At 46.8% G+C, this 24,952-nt stretch overlaps 1 protein-coding gene across 5 annotated transcripts in view; it reads left to right on the top strand.

Annotated features, from left to right (window-relative positions):
* The window catches only part of SMARCA2 (SWI/SNF related, matrix associated, actin dependent regulator of chromatin, subfamily a, member 2), a 679,721-nt gene that overhangs the window by 149,670 nt on the left and 505,099 nt on the right, over window positions 1-24,952 (top strand). For all 5 annotated transcript variants that reach the window (XM_030193821.1, XM_030193826.1, XM_030193822.1 and 2 more), the window contains exon 7: window positions 346-472. In XM_030193821.1, coding sequence (XP_030049681.1) covers window positions 346-472 — 127 coding nt within the window. The remainder of the gene's footprint in view (window positions 1-345; window positions 473-24,952) is intronic.

Raw genomic sequence — 24,952 nt, 5'->3', positions numbered from 1 at the left:
ACTGGTAAGAAAAGTATGGTGCCGGCTTGAATGCATGCACATAAATGAAGGCAGATGATTAATTTTAAACCTGGCTTATAAAATGTGCTGAGTGGTATCATGGTACTTATCCAGTTATGTAATTAGGATGTGGTTAAAGGGGATGTTTTAGTTAGTTGAGATCTGCAGGAGATTAATTTTTTTTCATTTAATGTCTGTGACATCAATTACTGCATACTGCTTAATACAATCCAGACCTATATTTGTTATCTCTCTTAGTCATTGTTGATTATTATATAACATGTAAACCTGAGCCATTCTCATTCCCCCTCTTATTCTTATTTTTTTTCCTTTCATAATTGTTAGGCTTCAAGCTCGTATTGCTCACAGAATCCAGGAACTTGAAAATTTGCCTGGATCTTTGCCTCCAGATCTCCGAACCAAAGCCACAGTAGAATTGAAGGCACTTCGACTGCTGAACTTTCAACGACAGGTACTCTTCTCAGACGTTTTGAGGTGACTGGATGAAGAGTAGCTATAATTCACGTATGCTGTACAGTATTCTTCTTTTAGAAGATCTCTTACCAAACTTTGTGGCTATGATCCTATTATGGCCACAGAAAGCACACAACTCCCAGAGGCGCAGGCTAATGACGTCCCAGTGGATAGCCTGCCCAGGTTGTGACACCAAACATGAGTTTTGTGACCAATAATCTGGGAAGCTCTGTTTTAGAAGGTGCTGTTTGAAATATGGGGAATTGTGATGATCCACAAACTAATGGAGCTGTGCTGTACGTCATTATCATCACCACCTATATTTTAAATAGCACGTTTTTTAAAGTATCCTAGCTAACTTGCTAAGATAGTACATATGATTATGTTGCTTGTATTTGTGTGTGCATAAATGTATATCTTTTTTTTCCCCCACTGATTATGAGCAATTGGAGCAGTTTTTAAAAGTGTTTATAGTATCTTAAATAATTACTCAAATGCTTAATAAATATCATCTTACATAATTTACTCAGCAGGCTCCTCTGTCCCCCCCAATTATTACTTTTTTATGGGGGGGGGGACTGGTGGATTATTTTTATTTTTATTATTTTTGTTACATTTGTACCCCGCGCTTTCCCACTCACGGCAGGCTCAATGCGGCTTACATGGGGCAATGGAGGGTTAAATGACTTGCTCAGAGTCACAAGGAGCTGCCTGTGCCTGAAGTGGGAATCGAACTCAGTTCCTCAGTTCCCCAGGACCAAAGTCCACCACCCTAACCACTAGGCCACTCCTCCACTTTTTGTCTCTGCTGAGTTTACACCTCTGTTACACTTTCTTGCTCTCCTCTTCCTCTTCTCACCCCACTTAGATATGGTCCTCTCTCTAATCTCTACTCCTCCCACTTTCTTCCTCTGTTTCTCCTAACTTAGCCCTCATTCTCTTCACTCCCTTCTCTCTCTCCCCTCGTAGCCACCAATGTTTTCTGCCTTCTCATTCCCAAGGCCCTGATTGGAGTCAAATATGCTTCTTCTCACTTTTTTCTTGTGAGGTTTGATCAGGAATAAAAATGTCACTGCCAGTGCTGCCGCCACCTGAGCCTGTGTTGCCAGCTGAGCACAGGGGCTGCTGGATTTTTGAAACCCTTAATGTGCATGAAGTGTGAAGAAACTATAGGTATAATGGTAAACCATATAAAGGGCAAGTCTATAACCTAGGTGCACATATTTACATGGGCCTTATGTGTGTAAAGCAAAGTTACTCACTTGTAGCAGATGTTCTCTGAGGACAGCAAGCCAAGTATTCTCACAGCTAGGTGACGTCATCTAATGGAGCTCGGTGTGGAACTTTCTAGTAGCGTTCCACCGCTCATGCGCTGGTGCCTTCCTGCCTGACTCTCAAGCACGGGTCCCTCAGTCATATATGATATCTAAAGTATGCAACTCCAAGGGCAGGTGAGAGGGTATGTGAAACTATTTGGCCTGCTTGTCCTCGGAGAACACCTGCTACAGTGAGTAACTTTGCTTTATCCAAGGACAAACAGGCCTTCATATTCTCACAGCTGGGAATCCCTAGCTACCAGGCTCACCGAAAACAAAAATGCTAGGAGAATAGGGACTTGAAATGTCAAAGCCTGGAAGTCAATTAACCTGAAAATATTTACATTCTAGCTGTGAAGGTGCAGTCTAGAACTAAATAAAACTGGGCCTTGAAGGGTGGAGTTCAATTCTAGATACCAAACAATTTCTTCAACACTACCTGCCTGAACCAGCTATCATGTCGGGTATCCTGCTCAAGGCAGTAATGAGATGTGAATGTGTGGACTGATGACCATGTAGCAGCTTTGCAAATCTCCTCTATGGAGGCTGACCTCAAGTGAGCTACTAAATGCGGGAGACTTCCTCTGGCAAATCTAAGGATTCAAATTCTAGGCTCTTAACATTCAAGCCGTGAGGGCCAAGGATTGGAGGTTGGGATGCAGATGTGATCCCTCGTTCTGCGTGATGAGGGTCAGAAAATATTCCAATCTCCACGGATCTTTGGAGGACAACTCTAGAAGAAGAAGAAACCAAATCTGCCATGTCCAGTAAAGCACGATTAGGGTCATAGTTCCCTGGTCTTCCTTGAATTTCAGCAAAGCCTTCTCTATGAAAGGTATTGGAGGATATGCATACAGAAGTCCCTTTCCCCAATGTAGGAGAAAGGCATCTCACCTTAGACTTCCATGTGATGTGAGCCTGGAACTGAACTGGGGGTCTTTGTTGTTGAGATGAGTGGCAAAACATCCACCGAGGGGGTGCCCCATACTTGGAAAGTCTTGTGGGCTGTGCCCATGTTGAGGACCACTCATGCGTTTGCAAAACCCTTCTCAGTTTGTCCGCAAGGCAGTTGTCCTTTCCTGGTAGGTATGTGGCTTGAAGTATCATTCTGCGAAGGAGGGTCCATTACCATGTCCCCATTACTTCCTGACACAAGGGGTAGGAACCTGTACCCCCCCCCCCCCCGCTCATTTTATGTAGAACATTGCAACCTGGTTGTCTGTTTGAAGGAGAATAATTTGGTTCTATAGCTGATCTCTGAAAGCCTTTAGAGCATTCCAAATGGCCCTCAGCTGAAGGAAGTTGATATGAAATTCTGAGCAGACCACATTCCCTGGGCATGAAGCTCATCTACATGAGATCCGCATCCCAGGTTGGATGCATTCACTGTTAACACATTCTGAGAAGGTGGAATTTGGAATGGTAGTCCCACATTCAAATTAGACCAAATTATCCACCAGAAGAAGGGCATGAGTTAACTCGTTTGGAATCTGAATTGCATCCACTAGATTCACAACAGCCTGAGACCACTAGGAATCTGGGGTCTACTGGGCCGCTGTCAAGTGGAGCTGTGCCCTCGCAGTTATATGCACTATTGAGGCCATGTGGCCCATCAGTCCCCCTCCTAAAATGTGCTCTTGACTAGCCAATCGTCCAGATAGGGAAGCACGTATAGTCCCAGTCTGCATAAATATGCTGCTACTACCACTAGACACTTTGTGAATACCCTGGGAGCTGATGCAAGGCCAAATGGCAGAATGCAGCACTGCTAGTGGTGTTTTCCTATCCAAAATCTGAGATACCTCCTGTGGGTATATGCATCCTTCAAGTCTAGAGAGCATAGCCAATCATTTGAAATCATTCTGAACTTCTCTTTGACCTGAAATTTGTTCATTGCCCTTAGGTCTAGGATGGGATGAAATCCCCCCTATTTTCTTGGGCACAAAGAAGTACCTGGAATAGAATCACTTCCCTTCTTGCCTTTGGTGGCACAGGTTTGACCGCATTGGCCTGTAAAAGCGTGAAGATTTTCTCTACAAGTACCTTCTTGTGCTGGGAGCTGATGTATGAAGCCCTCAGTAGGAAGTGTGGTGGTCTTTGATGCCAATGCAGGGCGTACCTGAGACAGGCTATTTGAAGAACTCAGCATTCGGAGGTTACAAGGGGTTACGTGTATTCATAAAACTTCAGTCTCTTTCCTACCTATAAGCCAACTAGGATGGTTACTTTGAGCGTGTCTATGCTCTCCTGGAGCCAGCGAAAGCTCATCCCTTGCTTGACTGGGGAGCAGGCAGGTTTCTTTTGAGGGTGAGACTGGTGAGGCCGAGAACTCTGAACCTGGGAGTGGTGGAAATGGACGCCTCTGAGAGTAATAGGGTTGTCGCCTAGGCCCACTTGAAAACCTCCTAGAGGAGTGGATGGCTCAGCTGGAGGTTGCCAAGACAGGGTTTGGATGGTATCTGTATGTTTCTTGATGAGGTCCGAGACCTCTTCTACCTTATCTCCAAACAGGTTGTCTTCTCACAAGAAACATCCACCAACCTCTCCTGAACCACTGGTTCTAGGTCAGAGACACTCAGCCATGAGTCTGTGCATCCCCACACCCATGGCAGAGAGTCTGGTCACGATATTGAAGATATTTTCTGCACTCCAGATGCTTACTGTCTTACTGGCGAAGCTATGCGGCCAGCTTCTATGGGAGAGAATCCACAAGAATTGGTGTAATGCGGGCCAAAGACTACAAGTAAAGGCTCATATAAAGCTGGTTGGACTGGATGCAGGCAGTGGGCATTGAGGCCTCACCAACTTTCCTCCCAAATGAGTCCAGTGTCCAAGCTTCTCTGCCTGGGGACGCCGAGACATGAGCCCTGGAGCACCTAGCTCATTTGAGGGCGTATTTGACCACCAGAGAGTGGTGAGGCAGTTGGGCCCCCTCGAATCTGGGAGCCTTCTGGATATGATATTGAGTATCCACCTTAGGTGCTACCTTCACTGAGAGGGAAGATTCCCAGTTTTTCATCAGTACATCTTTAAGGATAGGGTGCAACAGTTCTGTAACTCCTTTCTTAGGAGGAGACTCAGTGTAGGACAGTTAACATTTCTGCCCTAGGCTTTTCCTCAGTCTATAACTTAAAAGGGATAGCAGAAGTCATCTCTGTAACAAAATCAGTGGAAGAGAGACCTTCAGTGTAGATTAATGTCTCTCGAGGTGGGAGGGATCTTAGGGTATCTTATAAGACTCCTCCAAGAAGTAGCCTGGATTCTCCTTTGAGTCCCATGAATGGTCCCATTCACTCTTGGACCGGGCTGAATAAGTCTGTGTCTGCCTCGGCTCAGTGGAACCATTTCCACACCCCAAGGAACGGCGAGGTTTAGCTCTACTATTCAGCTCCAGGGAAGCTTCCTTCCCCAATGCCCAATGTCGAGAGCAGTACTGTGTGTGTCGATGTTGACACCCTTTGAGTTACTGGCGTCAAGGATCTCTACACAGGCAAGGGTTGAGCCTCAGGAAGAATCTGAGGTTGATCCACAGCTGGCACGTACACCCTCGATGCCTGAATAGTTTGCAGCTGCAGTATCTGTGCCAGCTCCTCTCTGAGCATGGCTCAGAACTGCTCATCGATGGAAGACATCTGTAAAGGTGGGGAGGCTGGGAGAAGCAGCCTGAGAAAGCATCAGTGCTGAACTGGTAGTGGGGACCTGGCTGCCCAGAGACTTGTGCACCAGCACATCTTCCAAGGAGGGGATGCGGTCTTCCCAGTGCCGGCACTTCTTGGTTACCAGCAAAGTTGTTGCTCTGGTGCTCATGGCACCATAACTAGATGAAGGCTGATGCTTGTGCTTCTTGGGCTTTCCCCAATGCTCAGCATTGTAGTTCTTCGGTGCTGATGAGGACAATGTTGAACCCGTATTGGTCTTTACTTTACTTTACTTTTTTCTTTTATGAATCGCTAACGTATTCCATTTTTGGAGCTCAAAGCAATTTACATCGTTAAGAGAACTGATCAAACATTGAGAATAATGGCCAATAACTCATACAGATTCGTGCCTATACCATATCCATAAGTAATTATTCTAAGAGTACTCTTATCGGTCAATTAACCCCAATTACATACTTCTCAAATAAATAGGTCTTCAGAGCTTTATGAAACATCCTGTAACTAGAGATACATCTTATCTGAGTCCTACTTAGTGCCCAATGTTGAGAGAGATGGAGACCACCTCAATGCTAGTGCTCTTCCAATGGATATTGAAGTCTTGCAGCCATTGAGGTCAATTGTTCCATTGCTGATGATGATGTACCAGTGTTCTGACCTGGTTTTACAACCTGTCTTACTGACACAGACTACTCAATAATTACAATGGATTATTTTGGATTCGTATTAGGTAAATGAGACTTTTATTAGAAGTTCACTTTAAATGGAGAGTGTATGTCATTATTGTCTAAGATATACAATGATTAATATATATACACAATGATTAAGATATATACCTATCTATAGTAAAAAAGAAACAATCATTACATCACTGCTCACTACATCCAAGCAAAGCTAGGAGTCTCCTGGTCAGGAATAGCAATAATAAAGATACATATACAATATACATACATCACTGGTCACACATCACCCAGGCTCTTGTTATCAGCTTGGGGGGGGGGGGGGGGGGGGGCATTTATAGCGAAAGCCAGGAGTCTCTAGACCAGAAAATACAATATTCTTTTCAGTACATATGTTTACTCACAGATGAGCTCCTCAATTTCACTGGCAAAGATTCCCCTTTTTATTAGGCTTAGAACTCATTTTCAGAGTTAAGGAAAATTACAGAATGCTTAAGAATTTCTCTGTTTAGGTAAACAAGCCATAATGTGGTCACATGTTTCTCTGTTCAGGTGGCCAGCCTGAACTCGAAACATGCTCCATCTCTCCCCGCACATAGCTGTGTCTTATCTTCTTACACATTCCAAATCATTTTCACATGAACAGAGTTATCACTTCAATGAGAGAGTGCACTGTCGGTCACTCAGACAGAGTTGAAAAGCAATATTTAAAATCCTTTACAACTGGCCTTCAAGGAGCCAAAATGTTTTTCCTGTCGGACCTGCCACACCCTCTGTGTAATCAACTGCATTTCCGTATTTAATAGTTGCCACAGGACACATCTAGTAAGCTGAACATGTGTAATTGTTTTGTCAGATTTCACCATGATTCTTCCATTACCCAATCAGCTTGCCCTGACTGTCGGTGGTGAGTTGTAAATGTCCACCAGGGGTAATAGCCATACCCAAAGACACTGTAATAAGGAGGATTATACTGATTCTTATAAGAATCTATGAATAAAGCATATAAACAGAGGTTATTCTCTAAGATAACACTTATTTGCTGGAACATAAGTCCATTCTTCTTGTCCAGATCGGAGGATCAGGACAGTATTACATTATGACTTAAGGCATATTGTTATACTAATTAGCCTTTAAAATGGGAATCATTATCAATGATCAATTCTAAAGTTTTAATAGTGTTAACTTGAACAGCTCGCCTGCAAGGATATGTAATTAAATGTCTAGAATAAGTATCTACTGCTGTTGACATCCTTGCAAATTAGGTAAAGGTCCTATATAATCCATCTACCAAATTTGTTCAGGTAATTTTCCCCTTTATAATTGCCCCTTAGTCATGTGGGGAACAGATTGCCTAGTCTGGTATTAACAGACCAGACATTCAGCAATAACATCTATAAACTGATACCACGATCTGTTGCCTACCTGTAAGTGGCCTTTCCTCCCAGGGGTCCACATTTTTGGTGCACCCATTTCGCCAAACCTGAGCAGTTATCTGGCTGTTCCACAGTTTCCACCTCGAGGGGTGTGATTTTTTTTTTTTTTTTTTTTTTTTTATGTAATCTTTTTATTAATGAATAAGTGCATATCACAAATGACAACCAAATTCTGTAACTTCAATACACCTTAGCCAACAGTATACACCATTTGGTATATTAACATCAATTTTTCATTTTCCTTAACATACAAAATAAATGCTCTTCAATAGAATGTGATGGTCATTACCTAAACATAACATAACTATTCCCAGCCTCCAATTACATCAGATATTTTTGATCCCCTAAACTCCCCTTATCCCCCCTCCCCCCCACCCATCATCGGTACAGAACATATCCTCACTAAATTCCTTTCCATTGTTCATACACATGCCATATTTTTTGGAATTGTTGTATTTGCCCTTTACGGATAGCTGTCAACTTTGACATTTGATAGAGATGGTGCAGTCTACCTTTTATTATCTGCATTTTGGGGACTTCTTTCTGTCTCCAGGCTTGAGCTAACGCTATTTTAGCTGCTCCCAGGAGATGGATAACCAACTTATGGCAATGTATAGGGCTCTTCCCCGGACGTGCATTCAGTAAGCAATACTGGGCTTGAGCTGGGTATTTTATCTTTAACATGTCAAATATCATATCTAGAATCTCGGTCCAAAACCCCTGAACCCGGGGACAATCCCACCAGATGTGCCAAAATGTCCCTCGTCCCCCACATTCTCTCCAACAGTCTGTTGTAATCTGTGGATAAATTTTATGTAATCGCATCGGCGTATAATACCATCTATACAAGATTTTATATCCGTTTTCTGCCAATGACTGGGCCACGGTCAGTTTCAACAGATGTCTATATCCAACCGCCCACCACTCCTCCGAGTACTGTGTCCGGAGATCCTCCTCCCATCTCCTCGTATAAAAGCCTTGGGGCGACGAGAGGAGGAGTAATGCTCTATACAGTCGTGTTATGCTACCTTTCCCATCTCCCCCTCTCATCGCTTGCTCCAACCCTGTCTCAGTCAGTTCTAGTTCATCCCTGGCTCGTTTCAAAATGTAACTCCTTAAGCAGACATAAAATACCAGATCTCTTTCCTCTAGATCAAACTCTTCCTGTAAATCTTCAAAGGATTTTATTTCCCCATTACTCCATAGCTGTCCTAGTCTATCAAGCCCTTTCTTGGCCCATATTGAGTACGTTCTCTCTTCTTCTCCAAGGGGGAAGCCCGGTGCACCTCGTATAGCCGTCTGTAGAAAGTACTTTCTATCTGGAAACACCTTTCTCCTAACTTGGAGCCATGTATTTAGTAAGTGTTTGAGACCCATCGGGACTTTCCCTGCTGCTGCTAAGATCTCCCTTCCCGGGCCCCATAGTATGTCCCTCAGGTATCGGGTCCCCAACCACGCTCTTTCCCAATGTAGCCACTTCTTGCTGTTCCTTGAATCCCACCCCGCTAGAATCCTAAGTTGTGCTGCCTGGTAATACAGATAAAAATTAGGGACTCCCATTCCACCCTTTGCTGGAGTTTGAAACATCATACTCCTTCGTACCCTTGGTGGTCTCTTTCTCCAAATATATGCAAACATTTTCTTATTTAATTGTTGAAAGAAGGTTCGGGGAATCGGCAATGGGAGTGCCAGAAACAAGTACAGCAATTTAGGTAGAAGCATCATCTTTACGGCCTGAATTCTACCTAGCCATGTTATTGTTAGGCCTTCCCATCTGTCCAGCTCCTCGAACAACTCCCTCAGTTTCTTTGGGAAATTTTCCTGGACTATGTTCTCAATCCTAGATGTGACCATTATGCCTAGATATCTGATTGTTTTGGTTGCCCATTGAATTGGATATAATGCTTTCAACCTCTGGGCCTCATCCTGAGGCATGGTAAGATTAAGTATCTCTGATTTATTTACATTTATTTTAAATCCCGACATCTTCCCATATTGTTGCAACTCCTCCATCACCTGCCCAAGCGATTGTGCAGGATGAGCCAATGTCATCAGCACATCATCAGCGAAGAGCATAATCTTATGCTCTCGCTTCCCTCTAATTACTCCCCGTATATTCCCATGCTCCCTGATCTTCTTAGCTAAGGGTTCAATTGAGAGTGCAAAAAGCAGAGGAGAAACTGCACAACCCTGTCTCGTCCCTCTTCCCAGGTTCAGCAATTTCGTGTGGGAGCCATTTATTTTTAGCATTGCCATAGGGCTTGTGTATAATAATTGTAACCACTTTAGAAACCTCCCTCCCATTCCTATCTGTTCTAAGACTGTAAATAAAAAGGACCATTCCACTCGGTCAAAGGCCTTTTCCGCGTCAACCGAGAACAAAATTACCGATTCTGTCTCATCAGACGCCTGCTGGATGATATGCAAGAGGCTTCTGATATTATCAAACGTCTGTCTGCCCTCAATAAATCCCGCCTGATCATCATGTATAATATGTGGTAACATTTTTTGCAACCTATTTGCAAGGATTTTAGTGAAGATTTTATAATCAATATTTAATAGCGATATGGGCCTATACGAACCACAGCTCATGGGATCTTTTCCCGGTTTCTGTATTAAGACTACTTCAGCCAGTCTCCAGGAATATGGTAACTCCCCTGCCTCATCAAAAGATGTTATTACCTTCAGCAACAAGGGGCCCAACCATTTGGCAAACATTTTATAGAAACGTGCGGGAAAGCCATCCGGCCCCGGGGCTTTATTCGTAGGCATTTTCCTGATCACTGTCTCAATTTCTTCTAATGTCATAGGGATTGACAAGGTTTCAGTCGCTTCTTCAGATAGTCTTGGGAGCCTGACCTCCTGTAGATATTTCTCTATATCTCCCTGGGCTGTTTCCTGCTCTGATTTATATATTTGGTCATAATAGTCCCAGAATATTGTTTGTATCTCCTCTGCTTGAGTTAACAGTTTACCCGTGTCATCATATATACTCGATATATAATTCCTCTGAACTTGCTTTTTTAATTTGTTGGCCAACAGTCTACTAGCTCTGTTCCCAAATTCGAAATGTTCTTGCTGGGCTTGTTGCATCTGATGTGCTATATCTAATAATTGCAACTCATTAAGCTGGGCCCTATATTGTTGTAATTCCTGCAACATTTTTGTATCTGTCTGATCCCTTTTATGTGCTCTCTCACTGGTTTCTATCTTTTTTCGCAAGTCAGCCTCTTGCTCTATCTTTTTTTTGGTGGTATGGGACTGTAAAGCTATTAATTGACCTCTCAGGACCGCTTTCATGCCCTCCCACACGTGGGCTGGGTGCACCTCTCCCGTGTCATTATACTTTATATATTCCATAATATAGTTTTCTATTATAGGTATATTTTGTGGGTCCAATAACAATGCCTCATTTAATCTCCAGGGCTTTCGCCTTTTCTTCCGAGTATCTGATAGCATTGTTAGTACTACCATAGAATGGTCTGACCAGGTACATGGTTCTATCTCCACCTTATCTATTTTGGATCTCATGGTCACATCACCCAACCAATAATCAATTCTCGAGTATGTGTTATGTGTGGGTGCATAATGAGTGTAGTCTTTTTCTAACCCATGAGTGTCTCGCCATAGGTCCATGAGTCCCCATCTTGCCATCCATGCCCTAAAGGCCATACGCTCTCCTTTGGCATAGCTTTCTGCACCACCCGAATTATCCAATTGTGGGTTAGTTGTCAAATTAAAATCTCCTCCCACAATCAAATTGCCTTTGACATGATCCCGTAGGACCCGCTCCAGTTCTGCCAGGAACACCTTTTGGCCCTCATTGGGTGCATAGACACACAATAGTGTGTAGTACACATTACCTCTAGAGACTATCAGCAGTAAATATCTGCCCTTCTTATCTTTAACTGTTTTATGTATTATCCACGGGTGAGAACTCGAGAGCGCAATCAAAACCCCTTTTTTTTTTTTATCTTCTATACTGGATGCACAGATTATGTTGGGATAGTGTTTATGCTTTACTAGGTGTTCATGTTGTCTTTTGAGATGGGTCTCTTGTAGAAACACCACATCTGCCTTTTGGCGCAGCATTTCTCTGAACATCTGCTTACGCTTTTGCGGGGAATTTAAACCCCGTACATTTATGGTAACATATTTACACATGGCAGAATAGTAATATGATATCTAATTCACTGAGAACCTTAACGTGTACCAAGATGATAGTCCCTTTTCCCTCTCTTCCCCACCCTCCTCCCTCCAATAGCATAATACCCCAACCAATTTCAGCTTCCCCACCCTCCTCCCCCCTCCCCTCAACCTTACCCCATAACTTTAACATCCGATCCCACAATTAGGTCGGAACTTAGATGGGGGGAAGTGACCCTCTTGCCCTCTTCCACCTTCAAACTCAGCCAAACATTAACTTTTATCTAATAGCCCTCTAAGCACCCCGGGCATAATATCTTCGACCCAACTTAACTTTTCAACCATATGTCCACAGTTAAACAGACAGCCAGTTCCACTCGCCTCCTCGAGTGTACCGTTAGCCTTCAGCCGGCCATCTTTCACCCAGCCTCCCGCAAACCGGAAATCTCTCAGGTGAGGCGTCCCGCTGACTTCTGGCGTTGCAGACGCCTCTGGCCTACTCTCTGCCATTTCGGGTGGGTTCGCTGACCTTGGACTGGCCGTGAGGCAGCTGGCGTGGACAGCGGATCTGCCTGCTGATCTCCCTGGAGAATCTCGTGGGCCTCTGCTAGTGATTTTATTTGATACTGTTGTCCATCTTTGTAGAATGCTATCGCAAACGGGTATCTCCAACGATAGCGAATCCCCAAGTCTCTCAATTTGGTAGTAAGTGGCTTAAGATCTGCTCTACGCTTTAATGTGATCGCGGCCAGGTCCTGATAAATTTCTATAGGGTACGAGTCCCATTGGAAGTCTGTTGTTTTTCGAGCCGCAGCTAATACTCGCTCTTTTAATTTGAAGTCCTGGAAACATGCAATTATGTCCTTAGCGAGATTTCGTCTATTGGCTCCCAGTGCCCGGTGGGCCCGTTCCAGGTTTACATTTTCTGGTGGGATCGGGTCAGCTGAGTCCGCTAGTATAGCACTCACAATCTTTTGTACCACCTCTTCACTATTTTGGTAAGTCGGGGTCTCAGGTATTCCACGAAATCGGAGGTTATGGCGTCTACTCCTGTTTTCCAAGTCCTCCAGTTTATCATTGATTGTTTGTTGCCCTAGCCGTTCATCGGCTATTTGTCTCTCCAAAGAGCCCAGAGTCTCCGCATGGTCATCCAGGCTGTTCTCCACTTCCTCAACTCTGTGGCCCAGCTCCTTTATCTCTCCTCTGAGATCGTTTCCAAGAGTAGCCAGCTCTGAGCGCATCGCTTTCAAATCGGCGCGAATCTCTTGAATCCAGCCACAGAGTTCTGGTAGTCCAGCGCCCTCCGAGTCTCCGCGGCCTTGTGTTGCAAACAAGTCCCCCGAAAACGGGATCTCCGCTGCCATTTGGTCCGCTGTCTCCTCTAGCGATTGAGGCGCCATATTTTTTTTGGACCCGTCGTTCGCGAATGCGAACTGTGAAAGATCGACGGCGTCCGCCCGCTTCTGCATGGCCCTGACGGGATCTCTCCCCTCCGCTAGTTCTGCCACTGTTTTTTCCCGGTTGCACGTTGGGCTTTCACGCTCGAAAACGCTAATTATTGCGGTGGGCAGTCGGGAGCACGGCACTTAAGCGGCCATGTTCTCCGATGACGTCACTTCCTCCCGAGGGGTGTGATTTTTACTTTCTTCATCAGCCACTGAACTGTAGAGACATTCTAAAGTATCACCCTTGCAATGGGCATCTACATAAAAAACAGTAACATTAGTATTTTATACATAATTCCAAATATCTTGCCACAATTCTCGGCCCCACAAATCCTTAATATAAATTTTCCCATTATTTTTGTATCAAGTAGGTAGCCAAGTGGCTAATCTATTTGCTACAAACCATGAGTCAGTATGTACATGACATATCCCAAATCCTCTGTTTTCAAAGCCATATAAACAACATATAACTCTACATATTAACCACTTCCTCCATCTCCACTGCATTCTAATGAAAGTATGTGTCTTATAGTCAGCTGCACAATATCTACTAAAGCCTAATAATATGCTAGCAGCTGTTTCACAAAAGAAGTGTACTTTCTTTTCTACTTCTGGCAGCTTACGGTTCTAAAACCCTGGTTGTACTCGATTCTTTTTTTTTTTTGTTTTTGCCAAATGCTCTAGCATAATTTTCATTCACTGAGACACTTAATTCTACTTCTCCTAGTTGCACTGGCTATGGATCTAAAGCAATTTATTTTGTCTGCTATGCTGCCTAACCTGTTGCTCTTCCCCCCCCCCCCCAACTCAAGGTCATATTTTTTCTTGATTACCTGGTGCTAGAATTTTACTTAAGTGAGGTATGCATTGCTTGCAAAAACTGAGTAATCCAATAAATCATTGTACCTCCATATTACAAAGAGGAACAAATTCCAATGTCTAAAGGTTTCACTGTCTGGGACGGTCGTTGTATCTTAAGGTTTATCGCCCATCCCTTGTCCTTTAAATGTGCAATTAATGACTCTAAATGAGTCTAAACATCCTCCTTTGTATCCCCTTAAGTCATTATATCATCACTGTAATGCACAATTTGTGTGTAATCAGCTACGAAAAACTCATTTGATATGATCTGCCAAAGTCCAGCTACAGATGGTGGGATTATGAATCCAAGCCTGCTTTAGTGATAGATAAATATATTTTCTTTTTATTAATTTCCCCCTTCTCTCCTTATATTTATACTGTACCGCTCTTACAGCGGCAAGCTCAGTTATGGTTTGATATGTATTCAGCTTATCAGTCAGTAGTTTATTCTGACTGTTAAGCATCTCATTTTGACTACGTAAATCACACACTTGTCGCTCTAATTCTGCAATTTTATCATATGGTACCTCATTCCTACCTGGGATTTCAACACTCTCCCCTGCATTCCTCTTAAAAAGTGCCATTCCTTCTACGAATACCACCCTCGTTGCCAAAATGTTCTGACCTGGTTTTACAGCCTTCCTCACTGACACAGACTACTCAATAATTACTGTGGATTCTTTTCGATTCGTATTAGGTAAATGAGACTTTTATTAGAAGTTCACTTTAAATGGAGAGTGTATGTCATTATTGTCTAAGATAACAATGATATATATATACACAATGATTAAGATATATACCTATCTATAGTAAAAAAGAAACAATCATTACATCATTGGTCACTACAGTCAAGCATAGCTAGGAGTCTTTTGACCAGGAAAAGCAATAATAAAGATACATACATAATATACATACATATTCTCCGAGGACAAGCAGGCTGCTTGTTCTCACTGATGGGTGACGTCCACGGCAGCCCCTCCAATCGGAATCTTCACTAGCAAAGTCCTTTGCTAGCCCTCGCGCACCCGCGCGCACCGCGCATGCGCGGCCGTCTTCCCGCCCGAAACCGGCTTGAGCCGGCCAGTCTTCTTTTGTCCGCACTCGGTACGGTTGTGTTTTCGCCGTGTCGAGCCCCGGAAAGTCGACCTCGCGCATCCTTTTTTCTTCGACGTGTTTTTTCTTCGGAAAATCTTTAACAATTTGTTCGGGAAGTGCTCCGGAAGCCCCTCCGGTTTCGTTGCCCCTTCCCGTATTTTCAGACTTTGCCCCGTTAAGTTTTCTTTCGTCGTCGGGGTAGGCCTCTTTTCGGCCTCGGTCGAGATTTTTCTCCCTCAAAGTTTTTGATGCTCACTTTCGTCATTTCGGATTTTGATTTCGCCGGCGTGATTTTTCCGCCCATGACATCGAAGCCTTCCAGCGGCTTCAAGAAGTGCACCCAATGCGCCCGGGTAATCTCGCTCACTGACAGGCACGCGTCGTGTCTTCAGTGTCTGGGGGCCGAGCACCGCCCTCAGGCCTGTAGTCTGTGTTCCCTTTTGCAAAGGCGGACTCAGGTAGCGAGATTGGCCCAGTGGAACGTTTTGTTCTCGGGCTCTTCGTCGGCATCGGCACCGGGGGTATCGTGTGTATCGACGTCTTCAGCGTCCAGAGCTTCATCCTCGGCCGCCAGTGCATCGAGTGCATCGAGGCATCGGCCCTCTGCATCGGTGCCGAGACATCGGATAGCTGCATCGACGTCGGTGGTACCGGGACCTCGTCTGCTGATGTCGTCAGACGGTGGTGCATCGTCGGGAGTGCAGGTGAGGGCTGTCCATTCCCCTGCTGGTGGCGGTGAGCCTTCGGGTGGGTCTCCCCCTACCCTGAGGGCTCCTGCGGTACAGCCCCCCCGAGACCGACCTCCTTCGGCCTCGGCCCCGAGGAAGCGACGGCTGGATTCTACGTCCTCCTCGTCGGTACCGGGAAGCTCCGGTGACATGCTTCGTTCAAAGAAGTCGAAGAAGCATCGTCACCGGTCCCCTTCCCGTGTCGGCACAGAGAGCTCTGGGTCGCCGAGGGAGTCGGCACCCAGCAGGCATCGGCACCGAGAGGACCGCTCACCCTCTGTTCAGGAGGTGTCGATGCGCTCCACTCTGGACAGCCCGGAACAGCCTCCACGCCCGGAACAGGTTCTGACGTCGACTCCTGCATCGACTTCCATGCCTTTCTCTGCAGCCGCTCTGAACGAGAGCCTCCGGGCCGTTCTCCCAGAGATCCTGGGAGAGCTGTTGCGCCCTACCCCTCCGGTACCGGCGGTGCTTGCGCCACCGGTACCGTCGAGCGTGGCGCCGGCTGGCCCATCGCCCGAGGTGAGGTCTCCGGCGTCGGTACCGCGTGCGGTGCCGGCTGCCGTTGCCTCCCAGGAAGGCTCCCCGACTACGTCGGCGGAGGGAGCTTCGCCGATGTGGGCGAGGGAGTCTACCTCTTGACGCCCCCATCGTGGACGTGGCTCCACGGAGTCGAGTCGGGCACGGTTGCAGACACGGGTCCGTGAACTTGTGTCTGACACCGAGGGTGAGGCCTCGTGGGAAGAGGAAGAAGACCCCAGATATTTCTCCGACGAGGAGTCTGAGGGTCTTCCTTCCGATCCCACTCCCTCTCCTGAAAGACAGCTTTCTCCTCCTGAGAGTCTCTTTTTCGCTTCCTTTGTCCGGGAGATGTCTACGGCCATCCCCTTCCCGGTGGTTGTGGAGGACGAGCCCAGGGCTGAAATGTTTGAGCTCCTGGACTATCCTTCTCCACCTAAGGAAGCGTCCACTGTTCCCTTGCATCATGTCCTAAAAAAGACATTGCTTGCGAACTGGACAAAACCTTTAACTAACCCCACATCCCCAAGAAGATCGAGTCCCAGTACCGGATCCATGGGGACCCAGATCTGATGCGCACTCAGTTGCCTCATGATTCTGGAGTTGTGGATCTGTCCCTAAAGAAGGCTAAGAGTTCTAGGGAGCATGCTTCGGCGCCCCCGGGCAAGGACTCTAGAACCTTGGACTCCTTTGGGAGGAAGGCCTACCATTCTTCTATGCTCGTGGCCAAAATTCAGTCTTACCAGCTCTACACGAGCATACACATGCGGAACAATGTGCGGCAGTTGGCGGGCTTGGTTGATGCTCTCCCCACTGAGCAAGCCAAGCCTTTTCAGGAGGTGGTCAGGCAGCTGAAGGCGTGCAGAAAATTCCTGTCCAGAGGGGTGTATGACACCTTTGATGTTGCGTCCAGGGCCGCTGCTCAAGGTGTGGTGATGCGCAGGCTCTCATGGCTGCGTGCCTCCGACCTGGAGAATAGAATCCAGCAGCGGATTGCGGACTCGCCTTGCCGTGCGGATAATATTTTTGGAGAAAAAGTCGAACAGGTGGTAGAGCAGCTCCACCAGCGGGACACCGCATTCGACAAGTTCTCCCGCCGGCAGCCTTCAGCTTCTACCTCTACAGGTAGACGATTTTTCGGGGGAAGGAAGACTGTTCTCTACTCTTCTGGCAAGCGTAGGTACAATCCTCCTTCCCGACAGCCTGCGGCCCAGGCTAAGCCCCAGCGCGCTCGCTCTCGTCAGCAGCGTGCGACCCAGCAAGGCCCCTCTGCTCCCCAGCAAAAGCAAGGGACGAGCTTTTGACTGGCTCCAGCAGAGCATAGCCGACATCCAAGTGTCAGTGCCGGGCGACCTGCCAGTCGGAGGGAGGTTGAAAGCTTTTCACCAAAGGTGGCCTCTCATAACCTCCGATCAGTGGGTTCTCCAAATAGTCCGGCAAGGATACACCCTCAATTTGGCCTCCAAACCTCCAAATTGTCCACCGGGAGCTCAGTCTTACAGCTTCCAGCACAAGCAGGTACTTGCAGAGGAACTCTCCGCCCTTCTCAGCGCCAATGCGGTCGAGCCCGTGCCATCCGGGCAAGAAGGGCTGGGATTCTATTCCAGGTACTTCCTTGTGGAAAAGAAAACAGGGGGGATGCGTCCCATCCTAGACCTAAGGGCCCTGAACAAATATCTGGTCAAAGAAAAGTTCAGGATGCTTTCCCTGGGCACCCTACTTCCCATGATTCAGGAAAACGATTGGCTATGCTCTCTGGACTTAAAGGATGCCTACACACACATCCCGATACTGCCAGCTCACAGACAGTATCTGCGATTTCAGCTGGGCACACGTCACTTCCAGTACTGTGTGCTACCCTTTGGTCTCGCCTCTGCGCCCAGGGTGTTCACAAAGTGCTTGGCTGTAGTAGCAGCAGCACTTCGCAGGCTGGGGGTGCACGTGTTCCCATATCTCGACGATTGGCTGGTAAAGAACACGTCCGAGGCAGGAGCCCTGCAGTCCATGCGGATGACTATTCGCCTCCTGGAGCTACTGGGGTTTGTGATCAATTACCCAAAGTCCCATCTTCTCCCAGTATAGAGACTCGAATTCATAGGAGCTCTGCTGGATTCTCGGACGGCTCGCGCCTATCTCCCAGAGGCGAGGGCCAACAACTTGCTGTCCCTCATCTCGCGGGTGCGAGCGTCCCAGCAGATCACAGCTCGGCAGATGTTGAGATTGCTGGGCCACATGTCCTCCACAGTTCATGTGACTCCCATGGCCCGCCTTCACATGAGATCTGCTCAATGGACCCTAGCTTCCCAGTGGTTTCAGGCTGCTGGGGATCTAGAAGACGTGATCCACCTGTCCACGAGTTTTCTCAAATCCCTGTATTGGTGGACGATTTGGTCCAATTTGACTCTGGGACGCCCTTTCCAAATTCCTCAGCCACAAAAAGTGCTGACCACGGATGCGTCTCTCCTGGGATGGGGAGCTCATGTCGATGGGCTTCACACCCAAGGAAGCTGGTCCCTCCAGGAACGCGATCTACAGATCAATCTTCTGGAGTTGCGAGCGATCTGGAACGCTCTGAAGGCTTTCAGAGATCGGCTGTCCCACCAAATTATCCAAATTCAGACAGACAACCAGGTTGCCATGTACTACGTCAACAAGCAGGGGGGCACCGGATCTCGCCCCCTGTGTCAGGAAGCCATCAGCATGTGGCGCTGGGCCCGCCGTCACGGCATGGTGCTCCAGGCCACATATCTGGCAGGCGTAAACAACAGTCGGGCCGACAGGTTGAGCAGGATTATGCAACCTCACGAGTGGTCGCTCAACTCCCGAGTGGTGCGCCAGATCTTCCAAGCGTGGGGCACCCCCTTGGTGGATCTCTTCGCATCTCGAGCAAACCACAAAGTCCCTCAGTTCTGTTCCAGGCTTCAGGCCCACGGCAGACTGGCATCGGATGCCTTCCTCCTGTATTGGGGGGATGGCCTGCTGTATGCTTATCCTCCCATTCCTCTGGTGGGGAAGACTTTGTTGAAACTCAAGCAAGACCGAGGCACCATGATTCTGATTGCCCCCTTTTGGCCGCGTCAGATCTGGTTCCCTCTTCTTCTGGAGTTATCCTCCGAAGAACCGTGGAGATTGGAGTGTTTTCCGACCCTCATCATGCAGGACGAAGGGGCTCTTCTGCATCCCAGCCTCCGGTCCCTGGCTCTCACGGCCTGGATGTTGAGAGCGTAGACTTTGTCTCTTTGGGTCTGTCAGAGGGTGTCTCCCGCATCTTGCTTGCTTCCAGGAAAGATTCCACTAAGAGGAGTTACTTCTTTCTATGGAGGAGGTTTGCCGTCTGGTGTGACAGCAAGGCCCTAGATCCTCGCTCTTGTCCTACACAGACCCTGCTTGAATACCTTCTGCACTTGTCTGAGTCTGGTCTCAAGACCAACTCTGTAAGGGTTCACCTTAGTGCAATCAGTGCATACCATTACCATGTGGAAGGTAAGCCGATCTCAGGACAGCCTTTAGTTGTTCGCTTCATGAGAGGTTTGCTTTTGTCAAAGCCCCCTGTCAAGCCTCCTACTGTGTCATGGGATCTCAATGTCGTTCTCACCCAGCTGATGAAACCTCCTTTTGAGCCACTGAATTCCTGCCATCTGAAGTACTTGACCTGGAAGGTCATTTTCTTGGTGGCAGTTACTTCAGCTCGTAGAGTCAGTGAGCTTCAGGCCCTGGTAGCCCAGGCCCCTTACACCAAATTTCATCATAACAGAGTAGTCCTCCGCACTCACCCTAAGTTCTTGCCAAAGGTGGTGTCGGAGTTCCATCTGAACCAGTCAATTGTCTTGCCAACATTCTTTCCCCGTCCTCATTCCTGCCCTGCTGAACGTCAGCTGCACACATTGGACTGCAAGAGAGCATTGGCCTTCTACCTGGAGCGGACACAGCCCAACAGACAGTCCGCCCAATTGTTTGTTTCTTTTGATCCCAATAGGAGGGGAGTGGCTGTGGGGAAACGCACCATATCCAATTGGCTAGCAGATTGCATTTCTTTCACTTACGCCCAGGCGGGGCTGGCTCTTGAGGGTCATGTCACGGCTCATAATGTTAGAGCCATGGCAGCGTCGGTAGCCCACTTGAAGTCAGCCTCTATTGAAGAGATTTGCAAAGCTGCGACATGGTCATCTGTCCACACATTCACATCTCATTACTGCCTGCAGCAGGATACCCGACGCGACAGTCGGTTCGGGCAGTCAGTTCTTCAGAACCTGTTTGGGCTTTAGGATCCAACTCCACCCCCCGAGGGCCCTGTTTGTTCTGTTCCAGGCTGCACTCTCAGTTAGTTGGTAAATTTTTTTAGGTCAATCTCAGTTATGTCCTCGCCGTTGCGAGGCCCAATTGACCATGGTTGTTGTTTTGAGTGAGCCTGGGGGCTAGGGATACCCCATCAGTGAGAACAAGCAGCCTGCTTGTCCTCGGAGAAAGCGAATGCTACATACCTGTAGAAGGTATTCTCCGAGGACAGCAGGCTGATTGTTCTCACAAACCCGCCCGCCTCCCCTTTGGAGTTGTGTCTTCCCTTCTCTTGTCTTGCTACATATGAGACTGGCCGGCTCAAGCCGGTTTCGGGCGGGAAGACGGCCGCGCATGCGCGGTGCGCGCGGGCGCACGAGGGCTAGCAATGGACTTTGCTAGTGAAGATTCCGATTGGAGGGGCTGCCGTGGACGTCACCCATCAGTGAGAACAATCAGCCTGCTGTCCTCGGAGAATACCTTCTACAGGTATGTAGCATTCGCTATATACACATAACAGTCACTGGTTACACATCACCCAGGTTCTTGTCATCAGCTTGGGGGGGGGGGGGGGGGGCATTTATAGCGAAAGCCATGAGTCACTAGACCAGGAAATACAATAGTCTTTTCAGTACGCATGTTTACTCACAGATGAGCTCCTCAATTTCACTGGCAAAGATTCTCCTTTTTATTAGACTTAGAACTCATTTTCAGAGTTAAGGAAAATTACAGAATGCTTGAGAATTTCTCTGTTTAGGTAAACAAGCCATAATGTGGGAATGTGGACATATGTTTCTCTGTTCAGGTGGCCCTCCCGCACATAGCTGTGTCTTATTTTCTTACACATTCCAAATCATTTTCACATGAACAGAATTATCACTTTAATGAGAGAGTGCACTGTCGGTCACTCAGAGTTGAAAAGCAATCTTTAAAATCCTTTACAACTGGCCTTCAAGGAGCCAAAATGTGTCCTCAACTGCATTTTTAAAATAGCAAGAGTTAGGCTCATGGTCAGGCCCAAGGCACCTTGTGCACGAAGAGGGCAGGTCTGTCACAGAAATCACTCGATCTACATTGAGAAAAAAATTGTGGCCAAATGAAATTCCTCAATAGTGAATTAAAAAAGGGTCAACATTCAAATTAAGGTCTGTGCTCATGCCTACAATGGCCTAGCCACTGGCAAAAATGAAAGGAAACTTTTAAGTTCCAAAATAACTGTGAAAATTAAAGGGAAATAAAGTAAAATAATGAGATATGAAAAATCTTGAAAAACAGAAGGAAAATACCTACACGGGAAGGTACTGCGAACGAAAAAACACACATGTTGAGAATAATACAATGACGTGTCCTCCGTGCTCGTGGAAAAATGAAGACTGAAGGACTACGCTTGTGCAAAGGGTGGGAAGGCACCAGCGCATGAGCGGTGGGACTCTGCTAGAAGGTTCTCATTCTCACCAGTCGGCATTCGGATCAGGTTCTGTCAGATCTATGAGAATATGAAGGCCTACTTGTCCTCCGAAAAATGTTTAGAATATTAATATTATTGCGCATAAATGCTAATATGCCTAAGTGCTATTCTGTAAATACTTCCTTAACTTACATAGCAAGTATTTGCAAGGGGGGTATGTATACACAGCAGCAAATCATGGGCAGGAAATATGCAGGGCTCCCAATTACACATGGGGAAGAAGGGCCAGGGATTCTATTCCAGGTACTTCCTTGTGCAGAAGAAAACAGGGAGGATGCATCCCATCTTATACCTAAGGTCCCTGAACATATTCCTAGTCCGTGAAAAGTTCAAGATGGTTTACTTGGGCACCCTTTACCCAGTGATTCAGGAAAATGATTGGCTAGATTCTCTGGCCTTAAAGGATGCATATACTCACATCCTGATATTTCCAGCCCACCAGAAGTATCTTCGATTTCGGCTGGGAACACATCACTTTCAGTACCGCATGTTGCCTTTGTCCTTGCGTCAGCTCCCAGGGCCTTCACCAAATGTCTAGCAGTGGTTGCAACATCGCTACGCAGACTGGGAGTCCATGAGGCATATTTTCAAAGCACTTTGGGAGGCTAAGTTCAATAGGTTTCTATGGAACTTTGGGAGGCTAAGTGCTTTGAAAATGAGCTTGCATGTGTTCCCATATCTCAACGATTAGTTGGTGAGTAGCACCAAGGAGGAGGGTTCTCCAGAGTCCATGCGGATGACTGTTCGGGTGCTTGAGCTACTAGGTTACATTTTAAACTACCCCAAGTACCGTCTCCACCCTGTCCAGCGTTTATATGAGCCCTGCTTGACACACAGAAGTTTTAAGCCTACCTCCCAGAAACGAGAGCGGAAAATCTTGTCTTATTTCGTCCAAGGTTTGTGCCTCTCAGCAGTTCACAGCTCGGCAGATGATTGTTGGACCACATGGTTTCCACAATGTACGTAACACCCATGACAGGTCTTCACAGGAGATCAGCTTAATGGACCCTAGCTTCTTAGTGTTATCAAGCCATGGGGAGTCTAGAAGATGTCATCCAAGTGTCCACAGAACTTGTATGCTCAGTGGTGGACCATTTGATCCAATTTGACTCTGGGACTTCCATTTCAGATTCCTCAGCCACAAAAGTGCTGATAACAGATGCATCTCTCCTGGGATGGGGAGCTCATGTAGATGGACTTCACACTCAAGGAATTTGGTGCTCCCAGGAAACAAACCTTCAGATCAATCTCCTGGAGCTTCAGGCGATCTGGAACTTTCTAAAGGCTTTCAGAGATCAGTTATCTCACCAAATTGTTCTTATTCAAACAGACAATCAGGTTGCAATGTATTAAACCAACAAGCAGGGGTGCACTGGTTCACACCCTGTATGTCAGGAGGCCATCCGGATGTGGCTTTGGGCTCGCCAACATGACATGCTTCTTTGAACCACTTCTGGCAGGCACAAACAATACTCTGGCCAACAGACTGAGCAGCATAATGCAATTGCACAAGTGGTCTTTCAATGTGGGAATAGCCCACAAGATCTTCCGAGCATAGGGTACCCCCTCGGTGGATCTTTTTGCCACTCAGATCAACCAAAAGGTCCCTCAGTTCTGTGCCAAGGCTTCAGGCCCACGACATTCTAGCGTCAGATGCCTTCCTCTTCAATTGGGAGGCAGGTCTTCTTTAGGCGTATCCTCCAATACTTCTAATGGGAAAATGTTTTTGAAACTTAAGCAAGACCGCGGATTCATGATTCTGATTGCACCATACTAGCTGTGGCAGATATGGTTCCCTTTTCTTCTGGATTTATCCTCCGAAGAACCATGGAGATTGGAGTGTTTTGCGACCCTCATCACTCAGAATGAGGGGTCACTTATACATCCCAACCTCCAATCTCTGGCTCTCACAGCTTGGATGTTGAGATCCTAGAATTTGCTTCTTTGGGTATTTCTGAGGGTATCTCCCAGGTCTTGCTGGCTTCCAGGAAAGATTCCACTAAGAGGTGTTACTCTTTAAATGGAGAAGGTTTGCCATCTGGTGTGAGGGCAAGTCCCGAGATCCCCTTACTTACACTACATAGACCCTGCTTGAATACCGTCTACACTTATCAGAACCTGGTCTCAAGACCAACTCCGTAAAGGTTCACCTTAGTTCAATTAGTGTTTATCATCAATGTGTAGAAGATAAGCCTATCTCTGGACAGCCTTTAGTTGTTTGCTTCATGAGAGGTTTGCTTTTGTCAAAGCCCCCTGTCAGACCTCCACCAGTATCATGGGATCTCAACTTCGTTCTCAGCCATCTGATGAAAGCTCCTTTTGAGCCATGAATTCCTGCCATCTGAAGTACTTGACCTGGAAGGTCATTTTATTGTTGGCTGTTACTTCAGCTCATAGTGTCAATGAGCTTCAGGCCTTAGTAGCGGATGCACCGTATACTAAGTTTCATCACAACAGAGTAATCCTTCTTACGCACCGTAAGTTCCTTCCGAAAGTGGTGTCGGAGTTCCATCTGAATGAGTAGATTCTCTTGCCAACATTCTTTCCCCGACCTCATGCCCATCCTGGCGAAAGCAGATTGCACACCTTGGATTGCAAGAGAGCATTGGTCTATTACATGGAGCGGACAAGGCCTCACAGATAGTCCGCCCCAGCTTTTTGTTTCTTTTGATCCCAACAGGATGGGGATCGCCATCTGGAAACATACCATTTCTATTTGACTGGCAGATTGCATTTCCTTCACTTATGCCCAGGCTGGGCTGGCCTTGGAATGTCATGTCGCAGCTCATAATGTCAGAGCAATGGCTGCGTCTGCAGCCCATTTGAGGTCAGCCTCCATTGAAGAAATTTGCA

Source organism: Microcaecilia unicolor, chromosome 2 (genome assembly GCF_901765095.1).
Source record: "Microcaecilia unicolor chromosome 2, aMicUni1.1, whole genome shotgun sequence".
In the NCBI taxonomy this organism is placed as follows: Eukaryota; Metazoa; Chordata; class Amphibia; order Gymnophiona; family Siphonopidae; genus Microcaecilia; species Microcaecilia unicolor.
This window is presented reverse-complemented; position numbering and strand designations above follow the sequence as displayed.